This window comes from Callithrix jacchus, chromosome 12, assembly GCF_049354715.1.
Source record: "Callithrix jacchus isolate 240 chromosome 12, calJac240_pri, whole genome shotgun sequence".
In the NCBI taxonomy this organism is placed as follows: domain Eukaryota; kingdom Metazoa; phylum Chordata; class Mammalia; order Primates; family Cebidae; genus Callithrix; species Callithrix jacchus.
The window spans coordinates 64457428-64481124 of NC_133513.1; the positions used below are offsets into that span (position 1 = coordinate 64457428).

Here is a 23697-nt window from a genome sequence, read left to right on the forward strand (position 1 = left end):
TTTTTTTTCTATTTCTGTACACGAATCTGTAATTAATCATATTAGCAGATATTCTAAATTAGATAAAGTAGCACTTCATTAGGTAGGGATAATGTACATAAAGATTTCGAACAGTTATAGAAGCAGTATAACCCAGATAGGAAGGAGATAATAGGAGGCAAAATAAAATTAGCATCTGCTAAAGTGTTTTGCACCAAGAGAGAAAAATATTAGCTTTCTGACCCCTGGGTGATATGTAAGGAGCCTAATTACTTCCTCCTTGTAATTATGCCAAAGCAAAGATATCAAGGCTAATAACGGGATATTTTCCCCTAATTGTAACTGAACACAATTAAAATTAACTTTCAGTGTTAAATACATTGGCAGGTAGTTCTAGTTCAAGAAAAGGTGATTTTTAAAAACCAAAGTAAAGAGGTATAAACCAAATCACACAAAATGCACTCCATTATGAACAAAACAACCTACAAATACAATTTATATTAATATTTTATAAAATATTCTTGGAGGCAGGCCTCATTTGAATTGTTTTATGTTGATATTATAAGAGGCAAAAAATCATTTTAATAAAACTATACTACTGAGAAGCTTCTGGAGCATTCATTATATCATGATTACACAACTCCTAAGGATATAATTACTAGATATACCTTGTGACAGTATGTCAGTATGTGTATTTTAAGGCTATTATCTATCTGAAATTTATTTCCAGCAGAGATTTTTAAAAATATTTTTTATTTCAAGAAGTGTTGGGGGAACATATGGTATTTGTTTATGTAAATTCATTAGTAGTGATTTCTGAGATTTTGGTGTACCCATAACCAAGCAATGTGCACTGTACTCAATGTGCAGTCTTTTATCCCTCACCCCTCTTCATCTCTCTTCCCTGAGTCTCCAAAGTCCATTGTGTCATTCTTATATGTTTGCGTCCTCATAGCTTAGCTCCCAATTATAAGTGAGAACATATGATATTTAGTTTTCCATTCTTGAGTTACTTCATTTAGAATAATGGTCTCCAATTCCATCTAGGTTACTGTGAATGCCATTATTTCATTCAATTTTATGGTGGAGTAGTATTCAATTGTGTGTGTGTGTGTGTGTGTGTGTGTATACACACACACACACATATATACATATACATACCACATTTTCTTTATCCATTCATTGATGGGAATTTGGGCTGGTTCTGGATTTATGCAATTGAAAATTGTGCTGCCGTAAACATGCCTGTGCAAGTATCTTTTTCGTATGATGACTTTTTTTCCTCTGGGTTGATACCTAGTAGTGGGATTGCTGAATAAAATGGTAGTTCTACTTAGAGTTCTTTAAGGAATTGCCACACTGTTTTCCAAAGTGGTTGTACTAGTTTACATTCCTGATAACAGTGTAAAAGTGTTCCTTTTTCACTGCATCTATGCCAACATCTATTATTTTTTTTATTTTTTGATTATGGCCATTCTTGGAGGAGTAAGGTGGTATCTCATTGTGGTTTTGATTTGCATTTCCCTGATAATTAGTGATGTTGAGCATTTTCCCATACGCTTGCTGGCCATTTCTCTATCTTTTTTTGAGAATGGTCCATTCGTATCCTTAGCCCACTTTTTGATGGGATTTTTTTTCCTGCTGATTTATTTGTAGATTCTGATACTAGTTCTTTGTCAGATGTGTAGATTGTGATGGTTTTTCTCCCACTCTGTGGGTTGTCTGTTAACTCTGCTGATTATTTCTTTCGCTGTGCAGAAGCTTTTTATTTAATAAAGTCCCATCTAAATATCCCTGTTTTTGTTGCATTTGCTGTTGGGTTCTTGGTCATGAAGTCTTTGCTAAAGCCAATGTTTAGAAGGGTTTTTCAGATATTATTTTCTAGAATTTTTATGGTTTTAGGGCCTAGATTTAAGTCTTTGCCATCTTGAGTTCATTTTTTTTTAATAGGTGAGAGATGAGAATCCAGTTTCATTCTTCTACATGTGACTAGCCAATTATCCCAGCACCATTTGTTGAATAGGGTATCCTTTCCTTACTTCATGTTTCTGTTTGCTTTGTCAAAGATCATTTGGTTTTAAGCATTTGGCTTTATTCCTGGGTTCTCTATTGTGTTCCATTGGTCTGTGTGCCTATTTGTATACCAGTACTATGCTATTTTGGTGACTATGGATAGTACAGTTTGAAATCAAGTAATGTGAGGCCTCCAGATTTGTTATTTTTGCTTAGTATTGCTTTGGCTATGTGGGCTCTTTTTGGTTCTCAATCTTAGGATTGTTTTTTTATAACTCTGTAAAGAATGATGATGGCATTTTGAGATTGGTCAGTTCAGAGTTTTTATGCTTTCCTGGTTTAATCTTAGAGGGTTGTATATTTCCAGGAATTTATTCATCTCCTCTAGGTTTTCTAGTTTATGTGTGTAAAGGTATTCATAGCAGCCTTGAATAATCTTTTGTATTTCTGTGGTATCAGTAGTAATATCTCCCATTTCGTTTCTAATTTAGCTGGGTTGGATCTTCTCTCTTCTTTTCTTGGTTAATTTCATTAATGGTCTATCGGTTTAATTTATCTTTCCAAAGAACCAGGTTTTTTTTTTTTTCATTTATTTTTTGTATTGTTTTTTGTTTCAATTTCATTTCATTCTGCTCTGATCTTTGTTATTTGTTTTCTTCTCTGGCAGAGTATTTGATGTGTAGGTTAGTTCTCCAGATTAATGAACTCCTACTTTATAAAAATAAATGAACGGAAAGTTCTCAGAAATTAATTAGGACTAAATATATACTGAAATATGTGATCTATTTACATCTCTCACATAATAGTCAATCTCCCGATCTAAGAGATGCTGCTTTACTATTTTCCCCTTTATTGAATGTTTGACATTTTTTCACTGAAGCAGTGTTTTAAATGCTCTGAGGGTGATTATCTATTCAGGTTCACTTCATGTGTGGTAACAAACTATGTAACCAAAGAATAAAGTGTTCTAAGGTTTAGGTGGAAAGAGCTATTTTGTATAAGTGGAGAAGAGGAAAGATGAGCAAAGTTTCTTCTTGCAGTTGGCTGGCTATCTTTAACCAAAAATTCCAAACAACCAGAATTTGTCTGAGTTGCCTTTCCCCCATCTTTTCCACATCCTTATCCTATGTATAGGATATTGCACTTCTATGAGTTTGTTTCAACCGAAGTAATTCTTTGAATGACAAATTTCAGGCATCCAAGAGAGGGTGACACTTTTTAGTTATGGTCTATTACACAGGAGACTCATTTCTTTCTGAGAATCTCTCATGGAAGTAATATAAAGCTGAAAAGTAGCTTGAGTCATAACTTTATACCTGCGAAAGTAAAGGAGCTTTGTTGAATGTGGAAAATATCTTGTCTTTAATTTGTATTGTGCTCAAAGTATATGTCACTTTCTCAATGGCTGTATGTGTAACCAAGTTGAAAATAAAAATGAATTTGAAACAATTCTTAAACTCAAGACAAGTTCAGCCTAGAGACAAAATATGATAAGATTTTAACAGCATATATAATTTCTGGTAACCTTTATTTGTTGAGATAGGTCATGCACCATAGTCTCCCAAATATACCTCTCTTAAATCAACATGTCCAGTCTTGAACATACCACATGGGACAATATTACCCTCTACCACTGACATTATGATAGAGTTCCAGTGTTATAATCATACTTCTCTAGGTACCTTCTCTGTTCTATATTTCAGAAACCTGAGTTTGCTAAACAGCAGCTGTCATAGGCATAGCAAAGAAAAAAATACTCAAAATATGTTGAGGTTTCTAGATGTAGAGTAAGCACAAACTAATGGCTGACTGGATTTAAGAGATGGAAAAGAGGAACAAGGCATTCTTCCATGAGACAGTTAATACAAAGAGAAAAATAGCTGAATAGGTGAATAGGCAAGATAGTGAATGAAATAGCTGAGAGATAAATGTGTTGAGTGTGAAATGTTGATGAGATGTTGAAATGGAACAGGCAAACACAGTAGTTATATGGATCTTCTGTTGGAGCTGGATGATAGACTTTTGTAGTTTGTGTTGTGTAAGTGACAGATGAAGCCAGAGCACTGTCTACTGTTGTCTAAGAGTATGAAAGTAAAAAAAAAAATGCTCAGTAACAAAAGCTGAGAACAACAACAGGATCAGGCAAAATAAACAACAAAAAATACTTACAAAGGAGGCTGCGAAGGCTGGTATAAAACTAGGAGAAAATCTAAGAAGAAACATTCATGAAAATTAGTATTTATGAGACTCACGAATGAAGATATAAAAGCTCCAGAAAGGTGAAATAAGGGAAGAACTGCCACATATATAATGAATGCAGCAATTATAAGTCCATTAGTGATCCCAATGAGATGAAATTCTGTGGAGTGGAGGACTTGAAAATAGTTCTTAACATGATAAAGAAAGAAGGAATCTGCAGTTTACTAGGCATATTTATAAAAAAGGAGAGATGGGATGATAGAAAGGAGCTGGAATTTGCTTTGAGGGACTCGATAGAGTCAGGAATCAGAAACAGAGGCATTAAAAGTAGAGGAAAAGATGGGATCATTGATGATCTGTGATCCTTAGCAAGATGAAATGAGTCAACCTCTGAACTGCAGTACAGGTGAAGAAATGAGCCCCATGGGAAAGGAAAAGTCATGGATACCAAGTACTTTTGCTAACACTGATTGCTTTAAATTTCTATTTTTTAAATTCACTGTGACACTTAATACTTTTCATTAACAAAATTTTCCAGCTTAGCAGAATTTAGGCTGTTGTCTGTAATCTGTAATTCCAAAATTCACTTTATTTTTATTTATTTGTTTGTTTGTTTATTTTTGAGACAGAGTCTCTCTGTCACCCAGGCTGGAGTGCAGTGGCACGATGTCAGATCACTGCAACCTCCACCTCCCGGGTTCAAGCAATTCTTGTGTCTCAGCCTTCCAAGTAACTGGGACTACAGGCACGAGCCATGATGCCTGGCTAATATTTTGTATTTTGAGTAAAGACAGGATTTCACCATGCTGGCTAGGTGGATCTCAAACTCCTGATCTCAGGTCAGTTGCCTGCTCTGACCTCCCAAAGTGCTAGGATTATAGGCATGAGCCACTGCACCAGACTGCAAAGTCATTTTGAATTTCTTAAAGTTTAGGCTTCAACATGGGCAAAACAAATCACTAAGATTATGGAATAAAAGTTTTCAAAAGTGTTCATTTTGCTAATTCATCCCTGAAATTTAAACTAAAAGTTAATGAATGCTTTTTATAATTTTTTTCCTTATTACTAAATGATGTATTCCATGTTGGTTCCAAGCACCATACTAGAAACTGAAAACTGGCTTAATGTGAGAAAACCACATAGGCTGAAATGCCATTTGCTTATAAGTAGTGAGTCCCTGTGATTATAAAATATAGATTTAAAAAGTCATGCATTAAAGAGCTAACCAGATGTTCTGGTCAACATCTCCTATCTATATTAACTGGGACACAATAACCAAGTGTGCTAAAATAGTCTAGCATTTGATTAGCCTGAAAGTCCCTAATAGTATTGAGGGGATGTATTATCTTGCTGGGTTCACAAAGGGGCGTAGTTTCAAAGGCAAGAACTTCACAGCTACATGCCTGATCTGCCTTCTTCCACATCTCCATCCGGGAGCTTAGAGGTCTTTGTGTAACTCTCTCGAGCTGGGGAACATAGAAAGATCAATCACTCTAGCGGAAGTTTAAAGAAACTCCTTTCATAGGACAGAAAACTTGAATGGGGCAGGAATTACTCCCAGATTAAAAGTCCCCTTCCCCCATATTGCTACAGACACCATTTCTGGATCCCCTTCCACGACAGAGTGGGAGCTGCTTTTCTTTCTCCTTTTTCCCTCTCTCTCTGCCTAAATAAATCACTATCTGCAAAACTCTTTGGGTCTGATGTTTACTTAAAATGAGCTCACCATGCCCAGCGGGGTCCTCTCCCCCATACTGGGGTGAGTGAGGGACCAAAGGCCTGGAAGAACACATCCTATCAGGGAGTGACCTGAGCTCATCGTCTGCAACCCAGTCTCAGTACTCTTTTAAAAGTTATTTAAAAGCAAATTTTATTTCTGAAACAATAGTCAAGGGCAAGAATTTCTACAAACCTAGAGCCTGAAGTTTTTCTCTCACCTTCACTGTAAAAACTTAAAAGGTGGTAAAAGCATTGTTTGATGTTTTTCATTTAAATTTTTGTATTTTTGTAAAATTTGTACATATTTAGGGACAAGATATACAATGTAATAACAAAATTAAAAGTCTATGATTTGAAAGAAAATACTTGTGAACCATAGATCTGATAATGAATTAATATCTAAAGTGTGAAAGAAACTTACAGAACTCAATAGGAGAAAAATCCAAGTAACCTGATTAAAAATTGGGAAAAACACCTGAATACATGAAAATGGCCAAAAGGAGATTTGAAAAATAGCAGAACATTTTTAGTGGGAATGAGGTATTCTCCTGATTCTGCTTCTGAGTCAGCAAAACTGACTCAGAAAGGCTTTCTGGATATCAGTGGGAAAGAAGGCTTTAATTACTTTTATAGTATAAGACTTTACCAGGTAGTATTTTCTTTCTAGTTTTGTTATAAAACTAACTGCTACTGTTATAATCAAGATATTTTCCTCAGTTATGAAAATGAAAGATAAATTCAGGTCAAGCAATTTTGAACTTTATCAATTTCGCACTTTTTACTCATTTGACTTATTCTTTCCTTAATAGAATTATAGGCTCTTCTGTGGCCTTGGAAGAGTCTGTTGATAGAGACAGCTTGTTTTGCTTAAACTTGAGTGATTGCCATTGGTTACTAGTCGAGAATCTAATTATTAGTTTGACAGTTTGATTGTATCAGGAGTTGTATAGTGGTGCTGGTCTTTAAGGAACAAATCGACATTAAACCAGTTTATAATTGACAAATAAGAGCATCAATTTAAGAAACCAATTTACAAATTAGAATGTGAATTTAATATTTACAAAAAAGATATAATTGGCAAGAAGACTGTTACTGATCCTAGACCATGCAGGTAAGGAGGTGGAACTGGACCATGTTTCAACACTAGCTCTACCACTAATACCATTTATTGGCAAGTCAGTTAACTTTTCTGTGTGTCAGTATGTTCCTTTGCTAAATGAGGATAATGATTCCACTTACCTCACGGAATTGTGGTGGTTGTGTGATTATTAAAACAGGGAGAAATGCCAAATGTGGGTGAAGGGGAGAAAGGAAGCAAAACACACTGCCATGTGTGTACCTACGCAACTGTCTTGCATGCTCTGCTCATGTACCCCAAAACCTAAAATGCAATTAAAAAAAAAAAAAGAAAGAAAAAAAAACAAGTAGTATAGACAAAGCATCTAGAAAAGACCATGACAAATAAAATACTTTACCTGTCAGGGACTATCATTGTGTCCATCCTTAAGAATAAAGAATAGATAAGAAAATTACTCAGTGAGAACAACAATAAGAAACAATGTTTTGAAAGAATGTCCCATAGAAGAGATCATTGTGCATTCATATGAATAAAACAGAGAAAACTAAATTCTACTCTCTCTGAAACTTGGTTTGCAAATGTACAAAATGAAAATAATAGATCTAATTAAAATGGTGCTATGAGTACTAATTTAGAATTATGCATATAAAGAGCTTGGCATAGTACCTGGCACAGAGGAAGTACCTAATAAAGATCAGCTGCCTGACAAGAGAAAACAAAGAGATGACTTGTTTTTCATCATTATAGGTAATTTCACCTCCGTAAATTGGGGGAAATATTTGTGTCTTAGAGGTTTAGTAATTGAGTGAGATGATATGCCTAAATTAGTTTCCATAGCATGTGGCACATAGTAAGAGTTAAATGAAAATTAATTATTGTTCTTTCTCCTCCGTCTCTTCCTTCTCTTCTTCCTTTCTCTCTTTCTTTTTCTTACCTTCCTCCATATCTTACTCCTTTCCAATCTTCTTAATTAGCTATAATTTCTATATTCTTGTCTGATTGTGTCTCTGGCTGTGGCTATCCTGTATGTATTCATGCATATGTTGCCCATGTTGCAGATTGATAGTATTTCTGCAGAAGAATGGAATTATTTGTGACCTTTGTTGATTATTATCAGCTTTGACTCAGGGTAATATGTTGTTATCTTGTGCACACTCTCTGGAGTTATGTAGACTATTTTAAAAATATAACAGATAAGTACCTCATGAATTTTCCAAAAACACTACAGCTTAAGTTATTAATTACTGAATAAAAGCAGAAATGCATGAAAGGTTTTCTGGTCATTCATTCTACTTTTTAATTTACAGTTTAGGCCATTAGAATAAAAGCTTTTTAAAATAACAGTTGATAGTTATAGAAGAAATATATATTTAAGAAATATAAAATTTGAATAAAATAAAAAGTATTGATTGTGTCACATTTATTGATTATTGTCATATATTTCTTTCCAAGTATGTTTTAATTTTTAACCCAGAGTCCAGAATGTATTTATTTTAATGGAATTTTTAAAAATAATTTAAACTTTTATTTTAGATTCAGCGGGTACATGCGCAGGTTCATTACCTGGGTATATTGCATGATACTAGTGTTTGGAGTACAACTGATGCAATCACCCAGATAGTGAGCATAGTACCCAATCATTAGTTTTTCAAGCCTTTACTCCTTTCCTCCCTCTCCTATCTAGTACTTCTCAGTGTCTATTGTGGTCATCTTTATGTCCATGATTACCCATTCTTTAGCTCCTACTTCTATGTAAGAACATGTGGTATTTGAGCTTTTGTTCCTGTATTAATTCACTTAGGATAATGGCCTCCAGCTGCATACACATTGCTGCAAGAGACATAATTTCATTCATTCCTTTTTATGGCTGTTTGTTATTACATGGTGTATATGTACTCCATTTTCTTTGTTTATTTTTGTTTTTTGGTTTTCTTTTGATACAGAGTCTTCCACTTGTTGCCCAGGCTGGAGTGCAATGATGGCATGATCTCAGCTCACTGCAACCTCCGCCTCCTGTGTTCAAGTGATTCTCCTGCCTCAGCCTTCTGAGTAGCTGCGATTACACCATGCCTGGCTAATTTTGTATTTTTAGTAGAGATGGGGTTTCTCCATGTTGGTCAGGCTGGTCTCAAACTCCTGACCTCAGGTGATCCACCTACCTCAGCCTCTTAAAGTGCTGGGATTACAGGCATGAGCCACCGCACCCAGCCCCCATTTTCTTTATTCAGTCCACCATTGGTGGGTACCTAGGTTGATTCCATGTCCTTGCATTGTGAATAGTGCTGCAATGAACATATGAATACAAGTGTCTTTTTGGTAGAACAATTTATTTTCTTTTGAATATGTACAAAGTAATGGGATGACAGGGTCAAATGGTAGTTATGTTTTAAGTTCTTTGCGAAATCTCTAAACTGCTTCCCACAGTGGCTGAACTAATTTAAATTCCCATCAATAGTGTATAAAGTGTTCCCTTTTCTCCATAGCCTCACCAGCATTTGTTATTTTTGACTTTTTAACAATAGCCATTCTGACTGGTGTAAGACAGTATCTCATTTGGTTTGATTTGCATTTCTCTGATGATTAGTGGTGTTGAACATTTTTTCAGGTTTCTTGGCCACTTGTATGTCTTCTTTTGAGAAGTGTCTAGTCGTGATTTGGTATGGTTTAGGCATTTGCCCTAACCAAATCTCATGTTAAAATGTAATCCCCAGTGTTGGACGTGGGGCCTGGTGAGAGGTGATTGAGTAATAGGAGTAGATTCCTCACGGTGTGCTGTCCTCAGAATAGTGAGTTATCTGGTCATTTAAGAATGTGTGGCACCTCCCACCTCTCTCTTGCTCCCACTCTCGTCATGTCATGTACCTGTTCTCACTTCACGTCTGAACCCCCACCTCAAAGCCAATCAAATGCCATTGCAATGCTTGCATAGCCTGCAGAGCCATGAGACATTTAAATTTCTTTTCTTTATGAATTACCCAGTCTTATGTATTTTTATAGCAATGCAAGAATGACCTAACACATATCTTTTGCCCATTTTTAATGGGGTTATTTATTTTTGTTTGCTTGCTCAATTGTTAAAGTTCCTTTTAAAACTACGTCAGATTCATAGTTTGCAAATATTTTCTTCCATCGTGTGGGTTGCCTGTTTACTCTGTTGATGGTTTGTTGATATGCAGAAGCTCTTTAATTAGATATTCCACTTGTCAATTTTTGTTTTTGTTGCAATTGCTTTTGAGGATTTAGTTATAATGTCTTTCCCAGGGCTGATGTCCAGAATGGTGTTTCCTAGGTTTCCTTCAAGGATTCTTATTGTGGAGGTCTTATAGTTAAATCTTTAATTCATCTTGAGTTAATTTTTCTAGGTGGTGAAAGACAGGGATGCAGTTTCATTCTTCTGCCTTTGGTTAGCCAGCCATCCCAGCACCACTTATTGAATACGGAGTCATTGCTTATTTTTGTCAACTCTGTCAATGTGTCAAAGATCAGATAGTTGCAGTTGTGCAGCTTTATTTCTGTGTTCTGTATTCAGTTCCCTCAGGCTATGTATCTGTTTTTATACCAGTACCATACTGTGTTGTTACTGTAGTCTTATAGTATAGTTTGAAGTCAAGTAAGGTGGTACCTCCAGCTTCATTTTTTTTTTTTTTTAACTTGGGATTGTTTGACTGTTCAGGATATTTCTTGGATTCATATGAATTTTAGAATTGTTCTTTTTCTAGTTCTGTGAAAAATGACGGTTTTTGCTTGATAGGAATAGCATTGAATTGTAGATTGCTTTGGGCAGTATGGCCATTTTAATGAGTATATCAATTCTTAAAATCGATATACTCAAAATGTTTATTTTTCCATTATTTGTGTCATCTATGATTTCTTTCAGCAGTGTTTTGTAGTTTTCCTCGTAGAGATCTTTCTCTTACTTGGTTCGATGCATTTGTAGATGTTTTATTTATTTGCTATTGTAAATGGAATTGAGTTCTTGGTTCAGTTCTCAGCTTGAATGTTATTATTGGTGTATAAAAATGCTATTGATTTTTATACAATGATTTTGTATCCTGAGAAATTACTGAAGTCACATCTCAGTTAAAGGAGCCTTTTAGGAAAGTATAGTAAAGTATTTTGTGTTTTCTGGGTATAGAATCATATTAACAGCAAAGAGATATAGGTTGACTTTTCATTTGTCTAGTTGGATACCTTTTATTTATTTCTTTTGCCTGATTGCTGTGGCTAGGACTTTCAGTACTATGTTGAAAAAGAGAGGTGAGAGTAAGCATCCTTGTAACAGTTTCAAGGGGATTGGTTTCAGCTTTTGCCCATTCAAGTATAATGTTGTCTGTGGTTTCACTTAGATGACTCTTGTTATTTTGAGATATGAGATATGTTACTTTGATGCATAGTTTCTTGAGGGTTTTTATCAGGAAGGAATGTTTTATTTTATCAAAAGCTTTTTTCACATCTGTTGAAATAATCATATAATTTTTGTTATTAATTATGTTTATGTGGTAAGTCACATTTATTGATTTTTGTGTATATTAAGCCAACCTTACATTCCAAGAATTAAGCCTTCTTGATCATGGTGAATTAACTTTTTGATGTGCCACTAAATTCAGTTTACTAATATTTTGTTGAGGACTTTTGCATCTATGTTTATCAAAGGTATTGGTGTCAAAGATTTTTTTGATTGTATGTTTACCAGGTTTTTCTATCAGGAGGATGCTGGCTTTGTCAAATGAGTTAAGGAGAAGCCTCTCCATCTCCATTTTTTGGAATAGTTTCAGTAGGATGGTAGCAGGTCTTCTATGTATGTTTCATAGAATTTGACTGTGAATCTGTCTGGTCTGAGGCTCTTTTTGTTGTTGCTGTTGTTGGGTGTTTTATTACTGATTCAGTTTAGGAATTCGATATTGGTCTATAGAGGGTTTCAATTTCTTTCTGATCCATTCTTGGAGGATTTTGTATTTCAGGAATTTAATTTTCCTCCATATTTTCTACTTTGTAAGCACTGAGGTGTTCTCAGTAGTTTCTGAGGATCTTTTGTATTTCTGTGGTATTGGTTGTAATGTCACTTTTATAATTTCTGACTGTGCTTATGTAGATCTTCTCTCTATTTGTCTTTGTTAATCTAGCTAGCAGTCTACAAATCTTGTTCATTCATTCAAAAAATAAACTTTGATCATCATTGATTCTTTCTATAAATTTTTGGGTCTCAAATTCATTCAGTTCCATCTAATTTTAGTTTTTTTCTTTTCTTTTGCTAGCTTTGGGATTGGTTTGTTTTCGGTTTTGTTGTTTGTTTTTTTGCTCCTCTAGGCATATTAGATCCTTAATCTGAGATCTTTCTAACTTTTTGAGGTAAGAGTTTACTGCTATAAACTTTCCTCTTAACAGCACTTTTGCTGCATCCTAGAGATTTTTATATGCTGTGTCTCTTATTTTCATTTATTTCAAAGAATTTTTTGGTTACTGCCTTAATTTCATTGTTTACTCAAAAGTAAATGTATTAGTCCATTTTCACACTATTAGGAAGATACTATCTGAGACTGGCTAATTTATATATTAAAAAAAGGTTTAATTGACTAACATTCCACATGGTTGAAGAGGTCTCAGGAAACTTAAAATCATAGCTGAAGGCAAAGGGGAAGCAAGGCACATTTTACATGGAGGTAGGAGAGAGAGAGCACAGGGGAATCAGCCACTTTAAAAATCATCAGCTCTCATGAGAACTCCCGCACAATTACTAGAACAGCATGGGAGAAACTGCCCCCATGATCCAATCGCCTCCTACCAGATCCCTCCCTTGACACATGTGATTACACAATTTGAGATGAGTTTTGGATGGGGACACAGAGCCAAAACATATCAACCATGGAGGAGCAAATTGTTTAATTTTCATGTAGTTGTGTGGTTTGATACATTTTCTTGGTATTTCTATTTTCATTCCATTGTATTATTCCAAGAGTGTTGTTGGTATAACTTCATTTAAAAAAATTATTGAGATTTATTTTATAGCCAAACAAGTAGTTGTTCTTAGAGTATGTTTTGTGTGCAGTTGAGAAGAATGTACTTTCTGTGGTTGATGGTGGAGTATTCTGCAGATGTCTGTTAGGTCCAATTGGTCAAGTGTCAAATTTAAGTCCAGAATATCTTTGTTAATTTTCTGCCTTGATAATCTAACACTGTCAGTGAGGTGTTGAAGTTCCTGAACATTATTAAATGTCTAAGCCTCTTTGTAGAACTAGAAGTACTTGTTTTATGAATTTGGATGCTTCAGTCTTGGCATATACATATTTAGGATAGGTAAGTTTTTTTGTTGAATTCAACCCTTTATCATTATGTATGTCCTTCTTGTCCTTTTTACTGTTGTTGGTTTAAAGTCTGCTTTATCTATTATTATATATTATATTTTAAGATTCATATTTTATCTAATGTTGTTATATATATATCTTAAATATATTTTTAAATACATAGATTTTATTTAATAGCCACTCCTCCTCTTTTTTGTTGTTGCTTAATTTGTGAGAGGGCTGTTTCTCCAACCCTCTACTTTGAGCTTATAGGTGTCATTATGTGTGAGATGTGTATCTTGAAGACAGAAGATGGATGGATGTTGTTATGTTATCCAACCTGCCACTCTGTGCCTTTTAAGTGGAGTATTTAGGTTATTCACATTTAAGGATAATATCAATATGAAAGATTTTGATCCTATCGTGAAGTTGTTAGCTCATTGCTTTGTAGTCTCTATGGTTTGGTTGGTCAATAGGTCTGTGGGCTCTGTACTTATGTTTTTGTAGTAGCAGGTATTGGTTCTTTTTTTCCTCCATGTTTAGAATTCCCTTAAGGATATCTGATAAGACTGGTCTAATGCTAATACATTTTTTTAATGCTTGTTTGTCTAGAAATATTTTGTTTCTCCTTCAGTGATAAAGTTTAGTCTGGTGGGATATGAAATTTTTCATTAGGATTTCTTTTCTTCAAGAATTCTGAAAATAGGCCCCTAATCTGTCACAGTTTATAGGGTTTATGCAGAGAAGTCTGCTTTTAGTCTTTTGGGATTCCCTTTCTGTGTGTTCTGACCTTTCTCTCTAGCTGCCTTTATGATTTTTTTCTTTAGAGTTGACCTTGGATAGGTTGGTGATTATATGCCTTGGTGATGCTCCTTTTTGTATAGTATCTCACAGATGTTCTCTGCATTTTTGGTATCTAGATGTCTACCTCTCTAGCCTCGGTATGGAGCAAAGAGTCCTGATGCACCATCATCTATGCCTAGAAAAGATGGGACAACTCAGGCTGTCCCAGCATGTTTTATTATTTTATTTATGTATTTGTTGACACAAGGTCTCATTCTGTGGCCAAGGCTGGAATGCAGTGTCGCAATCATGGCTCACTGCATCATTTACTTCCCAGGCTCAGGCAATCCTCCTTCTCAGCCTGCTGAATAGCTGGGACCACATCTGGCTAATTTTTATTTTTTGTAGAGATGGTGTCTCCCTGTGTTTCCCAGGCTGGTCTCAAACTCCTAGGCTCAAACGATTCTCCTGTTTCAGCTTTCCAAATTGCTGGGATTATAGACTAAGCCACTGCATCCAGCGTTCAGCATGTGCTGAATATAATTCACATTTTAAAAAATATAATTTGATTGCAATATTTACACGTCGATTTTTTTCACTACCAAAAACATTTTTCCATATCCTTTGAAACTTTTTTCTTGAGACTGAATAATGCTACATTATATTGATATGCATTCTTACTTAGCCTTTCTATTATCTGGAGACATTTAGGTTATTTCCAAATTTTGGTATTATACATAATGCTACAGTGAAGATCTTTGCATATAAATCACTGTCCACATTTCCTTGTTCTTACATAAATTTACTAAAAGTGGAATTAAGTTAGAAGGGATTTTTATGAATCTATTATAATTTCATAGGAGAAAGAGCACAAAGATTAAATCTTAACTGAAGCTATTTACCATGTTATGATAAAGCTCAAAGCTGTCCTCCAGGAAGTTCCTTCCAAAAGACAATACAATGTAGCAGGCTGGTATTTGTAAAGAAATTTAATACTCTAAAACAATGTACCCTGCCTGTTTATTGGCTTCAGTCAGATTCACAGCTGTTATATAAGGTAAAAATTATTTCCTTTGTCTGTAACAGTTAAGAACATTGAAGGCTGAACATAACAGAACATATTGTGTTGCTGCATGTTTTTTATATCCATTTAAGTAGGACAGGACAGACAGTGCAGAATTATGAGTCTCAAGGAGCATTCTAATAGTAACTCTAGGTGAAGGAAATAATTGCATTTTAAATACTTATTTAGATTTACCTAAAAATATAATCTGAGGGCTTCTAACATTCATAAATTAAAGGAAGCTATTTTATATACCATTTCATGTCTAAAAAGTATTTTAATGTTTCTTTTGGCTAAGCTGAAGTAATTAAGGTTTCAAATTACATCAACTATTGTAATGGTAGAAGCATATCAGAATGTGTCTGGGCTTGACGTGAGAAATGGTCCTCAATGAAAATAAAGTTGCTGCCTTATAAGGTACCTGCCATGTTAACACTGTATTTGCTCACTTTGATCTGCTATTATTTAGTCTGCTATATCCATTTTTTTTTTAATTTTTTATTGGATTTTAGGTTTTGGGGTACATGAGCAGAGCATGTAAGACAGTTGCGTAGGAACACACATGGCAGTGTGCTTTGCTTTCCTTCTCCCCTTCACCCACATTTGGCATTTCTCCCCAGGCTATCCCTCCCCACCTCCCCCTCCCACTTGCCCTCCCCTTTTCCCCCTATAGACCCCAGTGTTTAGTACTCCCCTTTCTGTGTCCATGTGTTCTCATTTTTCATCACCCACCTATGAGTGAGAATATGCGGTGTTTCATTTTCTGTTCTTGTGTCAGTTTGCTGAGGATGACGTTCTCCAGATTCATCCATGTCCCTACAAACGACACAAACTCATCATTTCTGATTGCTGCATAATATTCCATGGTGTATATGTGCCACATTTTTCCAATCCAGTCTATTATCAATGGGCATTTGGGTTGATTCCAGGTCTTTGCTATTGTAAACAGTGCTGCAATGAACATTCGTGTACATGTGTCCTTATAGTAGAACGATTTATGGTCTTTTGGATATATACCCAGTAATGGGATTGCTGGGCCAAATGGAATTTCTATTTCTAAGGCCTTGAGGAATCGCCACACTGTCTTCCACAATGGTTGAACTAACTGCTATATCCATTTTTATCTTTGATGCATATTTAGTGCCCAGATCCATCTTGCAAACAGGACCTGTTGGCCTACCTGGAACAGATTAAGTTCTACTCCCACCAACTGAAAATCTGCAGTCAAGTTAAAGCTGAGATCCAGAACCTGGGAGGAGAGCTCATCATGTCAGCTGTGAGTACTGCCTAGCACTTCCATGATCACAGGTGGAAGATGCTTGATACAGAGTAACTACACTTTTGCTTACATCACCAAATCTTTTAGGTAAAATCAGTTTAGAAAAACTAAATTGGAGTTTTTATTAAAAGCACATGTATTTAAACTAGCAAGAAATCTTGGCAGATTTCTTAAAGAAAGGTTAAAAATGTTGTTTTTATTTACTTCAGAGATTAAAGAGTAAATCAGGTTTTCTAAGCCTTTTGGATGAGAAATCCATGTTAATTTAGAGCATGACTTCAGAATGTGTACAAACAGAACTCCAAAATAAATCCTGAATTTTTGAAAAGAAATGCATGTGGAATAGCAAATTAATAAGATGGTTGCTTCACTGCTATTAATTGATATTTCATTTTCCCCCTATTTCTTTTTATAACAAAGATGTTCATTTCTTGAGGTTTTTCATTCCATATATACTTTCAGAAATGGAGTATGATAGAACTTTATAGATTTAGAGGAATTTTCATAAATTCTTTGGTGGCCCTGAGTTTTAAGCTGCTATAAAATTACCATGGTAGAACTAATGTATAACTTTTCTACTCATCTTTTAAAAGCAATAGATCATTTCTCTGGAGAAGAAATGGTAATAAAATAATATTTGATATCTATATTGGATTCAGTTATCGGTGACTTCGAGAAGGACATGGACCAAGATTATAAATTTAAGTTTCAATGAAACATTATGAATAGTCTGAAAATTTATTTTTTTGAGAAAATTTTTCTTAATTATAGTAGTTTACTTATGTGTGTGTGTGTGTGTGTGTGTGTGTGTGTGTGTGTGTGTGTATGTAACATACAGAGCTTCTATATCCCAGCATTGGACATTCCCTCAATGAGTTAATGTTCTGAAAGAGGACATAATTACAAAATCACAAGAAAAGAGCCATCGAAAGTAGAGGGGTGGGACCAGTCACAGTGGTTCACATCTATTACATCTATTTTCTCAACACTTTGGAAGGCCGAGGCGGCCGGATCACTTGAGGTCAGGAGTTCGAGACCAGCCTGGCCAACATGGTGAAACCCTGTCTCTACTAAAAATACAAAAATTAGCTGGGTGCGGTGGCACATGCCTGTAATCCAAGCTACTCCGGAGTTTGAGACATTAGATTGCTTGAACCCAGGAGGCAGAGGTTGCAGTGAGCAACGACTGCGCCACTGCAACTGCAGCCTGGGTGACGGAGCAAGACAGAAAAACCAATGTAGAGGGGAGGAAACAAACAGTGACCGTTTATCTCTTGCCTATATTTTATGTCAGTCTTCACAGTAACATGCCAGATGGATCACTTACTTGTTCTGTTTTTTTTTAATATATAAAGAAATAAAATTAAGAAGGTTTATATAGCTTCCCTAGTGTCATACTAGTAAATGTCAGAGCTGAGTTCACCTTCAAAGGTCTGTGCTTCCTCTGTTCAGGGAGACAACACTGAATCTGTGATAAAACTGAAGAACACAAGTCAATAGTGACTATTTGGAAATTATAAGATGGTATTGCTTTCTAGCTTTTTATACCAGTGGTTGTTAAAGAGGAAACAAATTTAGTGTCTTTGATATTCAGGTTTCATCAAAAGTTCTGCATAAACACGAGTATATTACTACTGCCCTACCACTTTTCAAGAAAAAGGCATTTTACTTAGTCACAAGCCATAAAACCAGGAACGTGTGTGTACAGACACATATGCATACATATAGACAAACACAGCATGCATGTGTATATAAATGCATATGTATTAACGTGTGTGTGTGTATATATAACTACTCTATGTTCCTTTTGGCTTATTAAACATCTAGTCTTCATTTTCTCATTTAACATGATACTACCTTAAATATGTAAGAAAAAAAAAAGGTATATTTATTGGGAGGATAAACTCTTTCTTCTATTTACTGTTGTCATTTTCACACACTGTTTATGCTTTATAAGGTCTAAATTTCATATAATTTTATTTTTTTTCATATTGTCTGAAGCTAAACTTTCAAAAAATCTTTGGTAGAACTTTAGCCTCTAAATAGCTGTTAAAATTTATTGGTGATAATTATCCTTCCAAAATACAATTTCCCTTCTATATATAAACTCAGTTTGCATTCTTTCCTGTTTGGTATGATGATTCAAATTCCTAAACTTTACATATATTACAGATAGATTAGGCAGCAGCTATTTAGAATCCATGATTTACAATTTAAAAGCTGAGTCATTATATAAAATGAGGAATAGCATTACAAATCCAAAACTATTTGTCATCATCTCACTCACTATTTCCCATTAGAAAAAAATAAATCTGAAAAAAGAGAGCATGCCCCCTTTTGCATATCTTACTGCCATCTGTTTATAGGTAGATCCTAGAAAGCTTTCTGAAAACATTTCATTTACGTGTGCCAAAGCACATTTACTTTAATCTCTCAGTGACCCTGAGTTCTTGTCTTGTTTTTTTATTCTTCAAATTCAGAAGACGGTCTAATCTAAGTTATCATTTTTCTATAAGATCCCTTGAAGAATGACAAGCATGATTCCAAAGCAGGGAGACATTAAAAATTACAGAAATTTGGTATTCAAAATTACATACTATTCAAAGTTTACTAAATAAAGCTGGCATCCCAAGATTGTGTTCATGAAACTTTTCTTTACCAAACACAGTTGGTTAAAAATAAGAAGTACAAATGGAATGCATTTCTAGAGTGAATCGGCAGTACATTCTGTTGTGGGTCTGAGGTATGAAGGTTTAGGATAACGAAGATGAATTCATATTAATAATAATTCTGAAAGATATTCTCATAATACACCATTTAATTAAAATTATTCCCCAATCATTCTTACATCTATATTGCAAGCACCCATCTTGAAGTTGCATGTTTTACCTGTATGGAAAATAAATATATATAGTTTGTTTAAATCAATTACTATGAATTTAGCCCCTCTCTGGGAAAGGCATAGTAGGACATCTGAGGGATATAAAGATGATTATTTGGTAACTCCCTTAAGATACTGAAATACATTTTAAAAAAGAAATATAAAATATACTTGAATATACAAAAAAGACTCCAGAACAATGTAATAAACCATACAAAATTGGTATGTACAAATGTACATGGTATAGCATGTGAGGAAATAATTTATTTGATATGCAGAGCAGGCAAGATAAAGCTTCATAAGTGGTTCAAACCTACTTTGGGCCTTGATTAATAAGTATCAGACAAATGTGTACTTACAGGAGGAGAAGAGGGAAAGGATTTGAGGTGGGGGGGCATGGAAAGTTATGGACATGGCAGACAGTCTAACATGTCTGAACACAACTTTACTTGGTACTTTTGATGTGTGTTGTGGAGTAAGGGTGAGTGGGCAAGTAGAGCACAAGTTTGTAAAGGAAACTGGGAATGTTTTAAAAGGATCATTTATAATTTAACTTTACCCTGTAGGCAACTGCGAGTAATCAACAATTTCTTAGTTTGAGATGGGCTTTAAGAAATCTGTGTATTTCAAAATTAACTTTTTTAGGCAGGGCAGTGGTAAATTAGAAAGATAAGGGACTGGAAGATTGAGGCCTATTTAGGAATGACTTAAAAATTAGTTTAAGAGAAACAGTGAGAACTTATTTAAGGTAACATTGATGAGAATGAAAAGGAGACTATGTATACAAGGAACAATTCTGAGGGAAACATGTTTAGAGTCAATTATCTATTGGGTGTTAAGGGTGAAAAAGAAGAAAGAATTTCAGAAAGGTTTTGGGGTTAAATTGCTTACTTAGCCACCAATGGCATTGTTAACTAAACAGTATATATAGAAGGAAGACCATGTTATGGTGAGTATGGAAACTCATTCAGGTTTTGCTTGTTAAATTTATTTTTTTGTTTTTTGAGACGGAGTCTCATTCATCACCCAGGCTGGAGTGCAGTGGCATGATCTCAGCTCACTGCAACCTCTGCCTCCAGGCTTTAAACAATTCTCCTGTCTCAGCCTCCCAAATAGCTGGGAATACAGGTGCCTGCCACCACGCCTGGCTTATTTTTGTATTTTTAGTAGAGATGAGATTTCACCTTGTTGGTCAGGATGGTCTCGAATTCCTGACCTTAGGTTATTCACCCACCTCGTCCTTCCAAAGTGCTGGGATTACAGGCATGAGCCACTACACCTGGCCTTGCTTGTTGAATTTAAGTGACTAAAGGGCAACCAAGGAGAAAGGTTTAGGAGAAGTTGGGTCTTTGGTTCTGGAACTTAGGGAAGAGGTATGAAAGAGAAGTAGATGGGTCCATCCAGTGAAAATATGTTGGAGGCAATTTTTAAAAAATAGCTGAAACAGTGATCCACAAACAACTTTTTTTTACAAAGTGAGTCTAATGTACCTTTCTCATATTCTGAGACTTGATTGTGGCAGTTAAAGCAAATTGGGAGTTTACTGTCTCCATAAAGAGAGTCTGCAAATCGGCAATCTAGCAGTGTTACGACAGCTTCACAAAGTCACCAGGGAATCAGACACTCTGTCTTTCAGCTTCACTTTTCTTGGCTTCTGGCTCTCATTATTACCAAGGTCAAAAATATGGCTTATGTAGCTCTCACAATGACTTTTACATTCCAGGCAGTAGGAATAAAGAGAAAATGAAGCCAACGTTCTTTACACTTTAAAGGAAACTTCCAGAAGGTCCCTTTCAAATCCTTTCTTTTTTAAATAAACTATTGGCTAGAGCTTAGTCATCTTGTTACACTTAATTGCAAGGTAGGCTACAAAATGTAGATTTTGTATGTTTGTTTCTGTTTTAATGGTGCACATTGCTTTCCCAGTATAATCAGAGTTTTGTTTCTATGAAAAAAAAGAATGAATATTGGGTGGCAGCTAACAGTTCCTATCATATTCCCCCTATGAACCAAAATCACAGAAGTACACATATCATAATTATCTCTCTGCACATATTCCCCTCTGAAGTCCTTGAATATTTTTACATGAATGAAAGTGCAGTGACCAATGACCATAAAGGATGCAGCCTGCAAAGTTATACAGGTTGGTTTAGTCTTAGAAGTACACATTGGGTTTTGCATTTAGAAGGTGCTTTATATCTTTTTTTTTTGAAAGGTACATTTTTAATGAACTGCATTTTTAAAAATTATATTTTATGTTCTGGGGTACTTGTGCAGAATGTGCATTTTGTTACATAGGTATGCACGTGCCATGGTGGTTTGCTGTATCCATCACTCCATCATCTACATTAGGCAGTTTTCCTAATGCTATCCCTCCCCTGTCCCCCTATCCCCAATATCCCTCCCCTAGTCTCCCACCCCCAACAGGCCCCAGTGTGTGATGTTCCCCTCCCTGTGTCCATGTGTTCTCCTTGTTGAACACCCACTTATGAGTGAGAACATGCAGTATTTGGTTTTGTGTTCTTGTGTCAGTTTGCTGAGAATGATGGGTTCCAGCTTTATCCGTGTCCCTGCAAAGGACATGAACTCATCCTTTTATATGGCTGTCGTTTTATATCTTTTTAAATCAGTATTAGTAATATTGTGAAGGCAAAAATTATATCATGATCAGTTGAGTGCCTAGTATGCAATGACAGGGAAACAATGGTGACACAGACTCAATTTTCCAAAAGTTTGAAGTTGAAAGGAATGAAAAAAAAGAGAAACAGAGAGAGACTTGAGGGTCAGAGCAGACAGAATCACCGAAAGCATTTTTAGTTGTTAACATTTTTATTTATATGCTGCTTAAAGTGGCAGTAATTGAGAAACATTTAGGTAAAGAACCAAAAGCAGCCAGAAGAGAATGAACCTGTGAAAAATTAAGACTACAACTGATAAAGTCAAGCAAATGAGAGAAAGTGAGATTAGCACAGGTAGAAAGATTAGGTTTGAAAAAAGAATGTCATGGCGCAGTGGCTTGGGCCTATAATCCCAGCACTTTGGGAGGCCAAGGCCGGTGGATCACAAGGTTAAGAGATCGAGACCACCCTGGCCAACATGGTGAAACCCCATCTCTACGAAAAATACAAAAAGTATCTGGGTGTGTTGGTGCACACCTGTAGTCCTACCTACTTGGGAGGCTGAGGCAGGAGAATCACTTGAACTCAGGAGGCAGAGGTTGCAGTGAGCTGAGATTGTGCCATTGCACTCCAGCCTGGTGACAGAGTGAGACCTTAACTCAAAAAAAAACAAAAACAAAAACAAAAAACCCTCTTCTTCTGAGCCAGGATAAAGTTGAATTAAGATATAATCACGTTTATTAAATAAAGAAAATGTGTTACATATACACCATGGCATACTACAAAGCCATATAAAAAAAGTTTAATTATATTATTTGCATCCACATGAATGGAGCTGGAGGCCATTATCCTAAGTGAATTAATGCAAAAACAGAAAATAAATATCACATGTTCTCACTTATAAGTGGGAGCTAAACATTGAGTACACAGGGACATAAATATGGGAAGAATAGATGCTGGAGTCACCAAAAGGGAGGAGGGAGAGGGGTAAGAGCTGAAAAAATTCCTTTTGGGTACTATGTTCACTATTTGGGTGATGAAATCAATAGAAACCCAAACCTCAGTATTGTGCTATATACTCTTGTAACAAAACTGCACATGTACCTCCTGAATCTTAAAAATGGAAATAATTAATTTATTCTAACTTAAAAAAAAAGACATAATCACCTTTACAGAAATGAATGAAAGGTTGAAGAATTTCTTGCCAATAAATCCCATGTTTGGTAAAATGGAAAGAGTAGTTTTCTGTTAAGATTCAGATTTGAGCACATTATTTGGGTTTTATTTTAGCAATAGAACAAAATAAGGAGGTCCACATGTCAATCACTTTGCTCAACATTGCTTGGAAGAGAAAATAACCTAAGTTAACAGCATTTTTTTGAGATCATGAACAGGGATAGCATATGCTAGATATTTTTCTACCACAGCCAAGCTCCAGGACATTGGATCCTGGAACCTGACTGTAGCTTCAATTCACGTGGAAATGAAGCCAGTTTGGCCTTCCAGCTGCTATCCTTTCTGAAATAAAGAGGGGAGTTGCTGGGTGCAGTGGCTCAGGCCTATAATCCCAGCACTTTGGGAGGCTGAGGCAGGTGGATTGCTTGAGCTCATGAGTTCAGGACCAACCATGGGCAACATGGCAAATCCCGTCTCTACAAAAAAAAAAAAATACAAAAATTAGCCAGGTGTGGTGGTGTATGCCTGTAGTCCCCAGCTACTCGGGAAGCTAAGTGGAGAGGATGACTTGAACCCAGGAGGTGAAGGTTGCAGTGAGCTGTGATCATGCCACTACATTCCACCCAGG

The 23697-nt window shown here is 35.6% G+C and overlaps 1 protein-coding gene and 1 long non-coding RNA gene across 6 annotated transcripts in view; one reads left to right on the forward strand and one right to left on the reverse strand.

The window, feature by feature from the left end:
- Positions 1-23697, forward strand: part of CTNNA3 (catenin alpha 3) — a 1887341-nt gene that overhangs the window by 1802713 nt on the left and 60931 nt on the right. For all 5 annotated transcript variants that reach the window (XM_078345825.1, XM_035266221.3, XM_078345826.1 and 2 more), the window contains one exon: positions 16257-16391. In XM_078345825.1, the coding sequence (XP_078201951.1) occupies positions 16257-16391 (135 nt within the window). The remainder of the gene's footprint in view (positions 1-16256; positions 16392-23697) is intronic.
- The window catches only part of LOC144578689 (uncharacterized), a 43404-nt gene that overhangs the window by 19426 nt on the left and 281 nt on the right, over positions 1-23697 (reverse strand). Inside the window, exon 2 of the long non-coding RNA XR_013524956.1 lies at positions 15848-15931. This is a non-coding gene — a long non-coding RNA (uncharacterized LOC144578689). The remainder of the gene's footprint in view (positions 1-15847; positions 15932-23697) is intronic.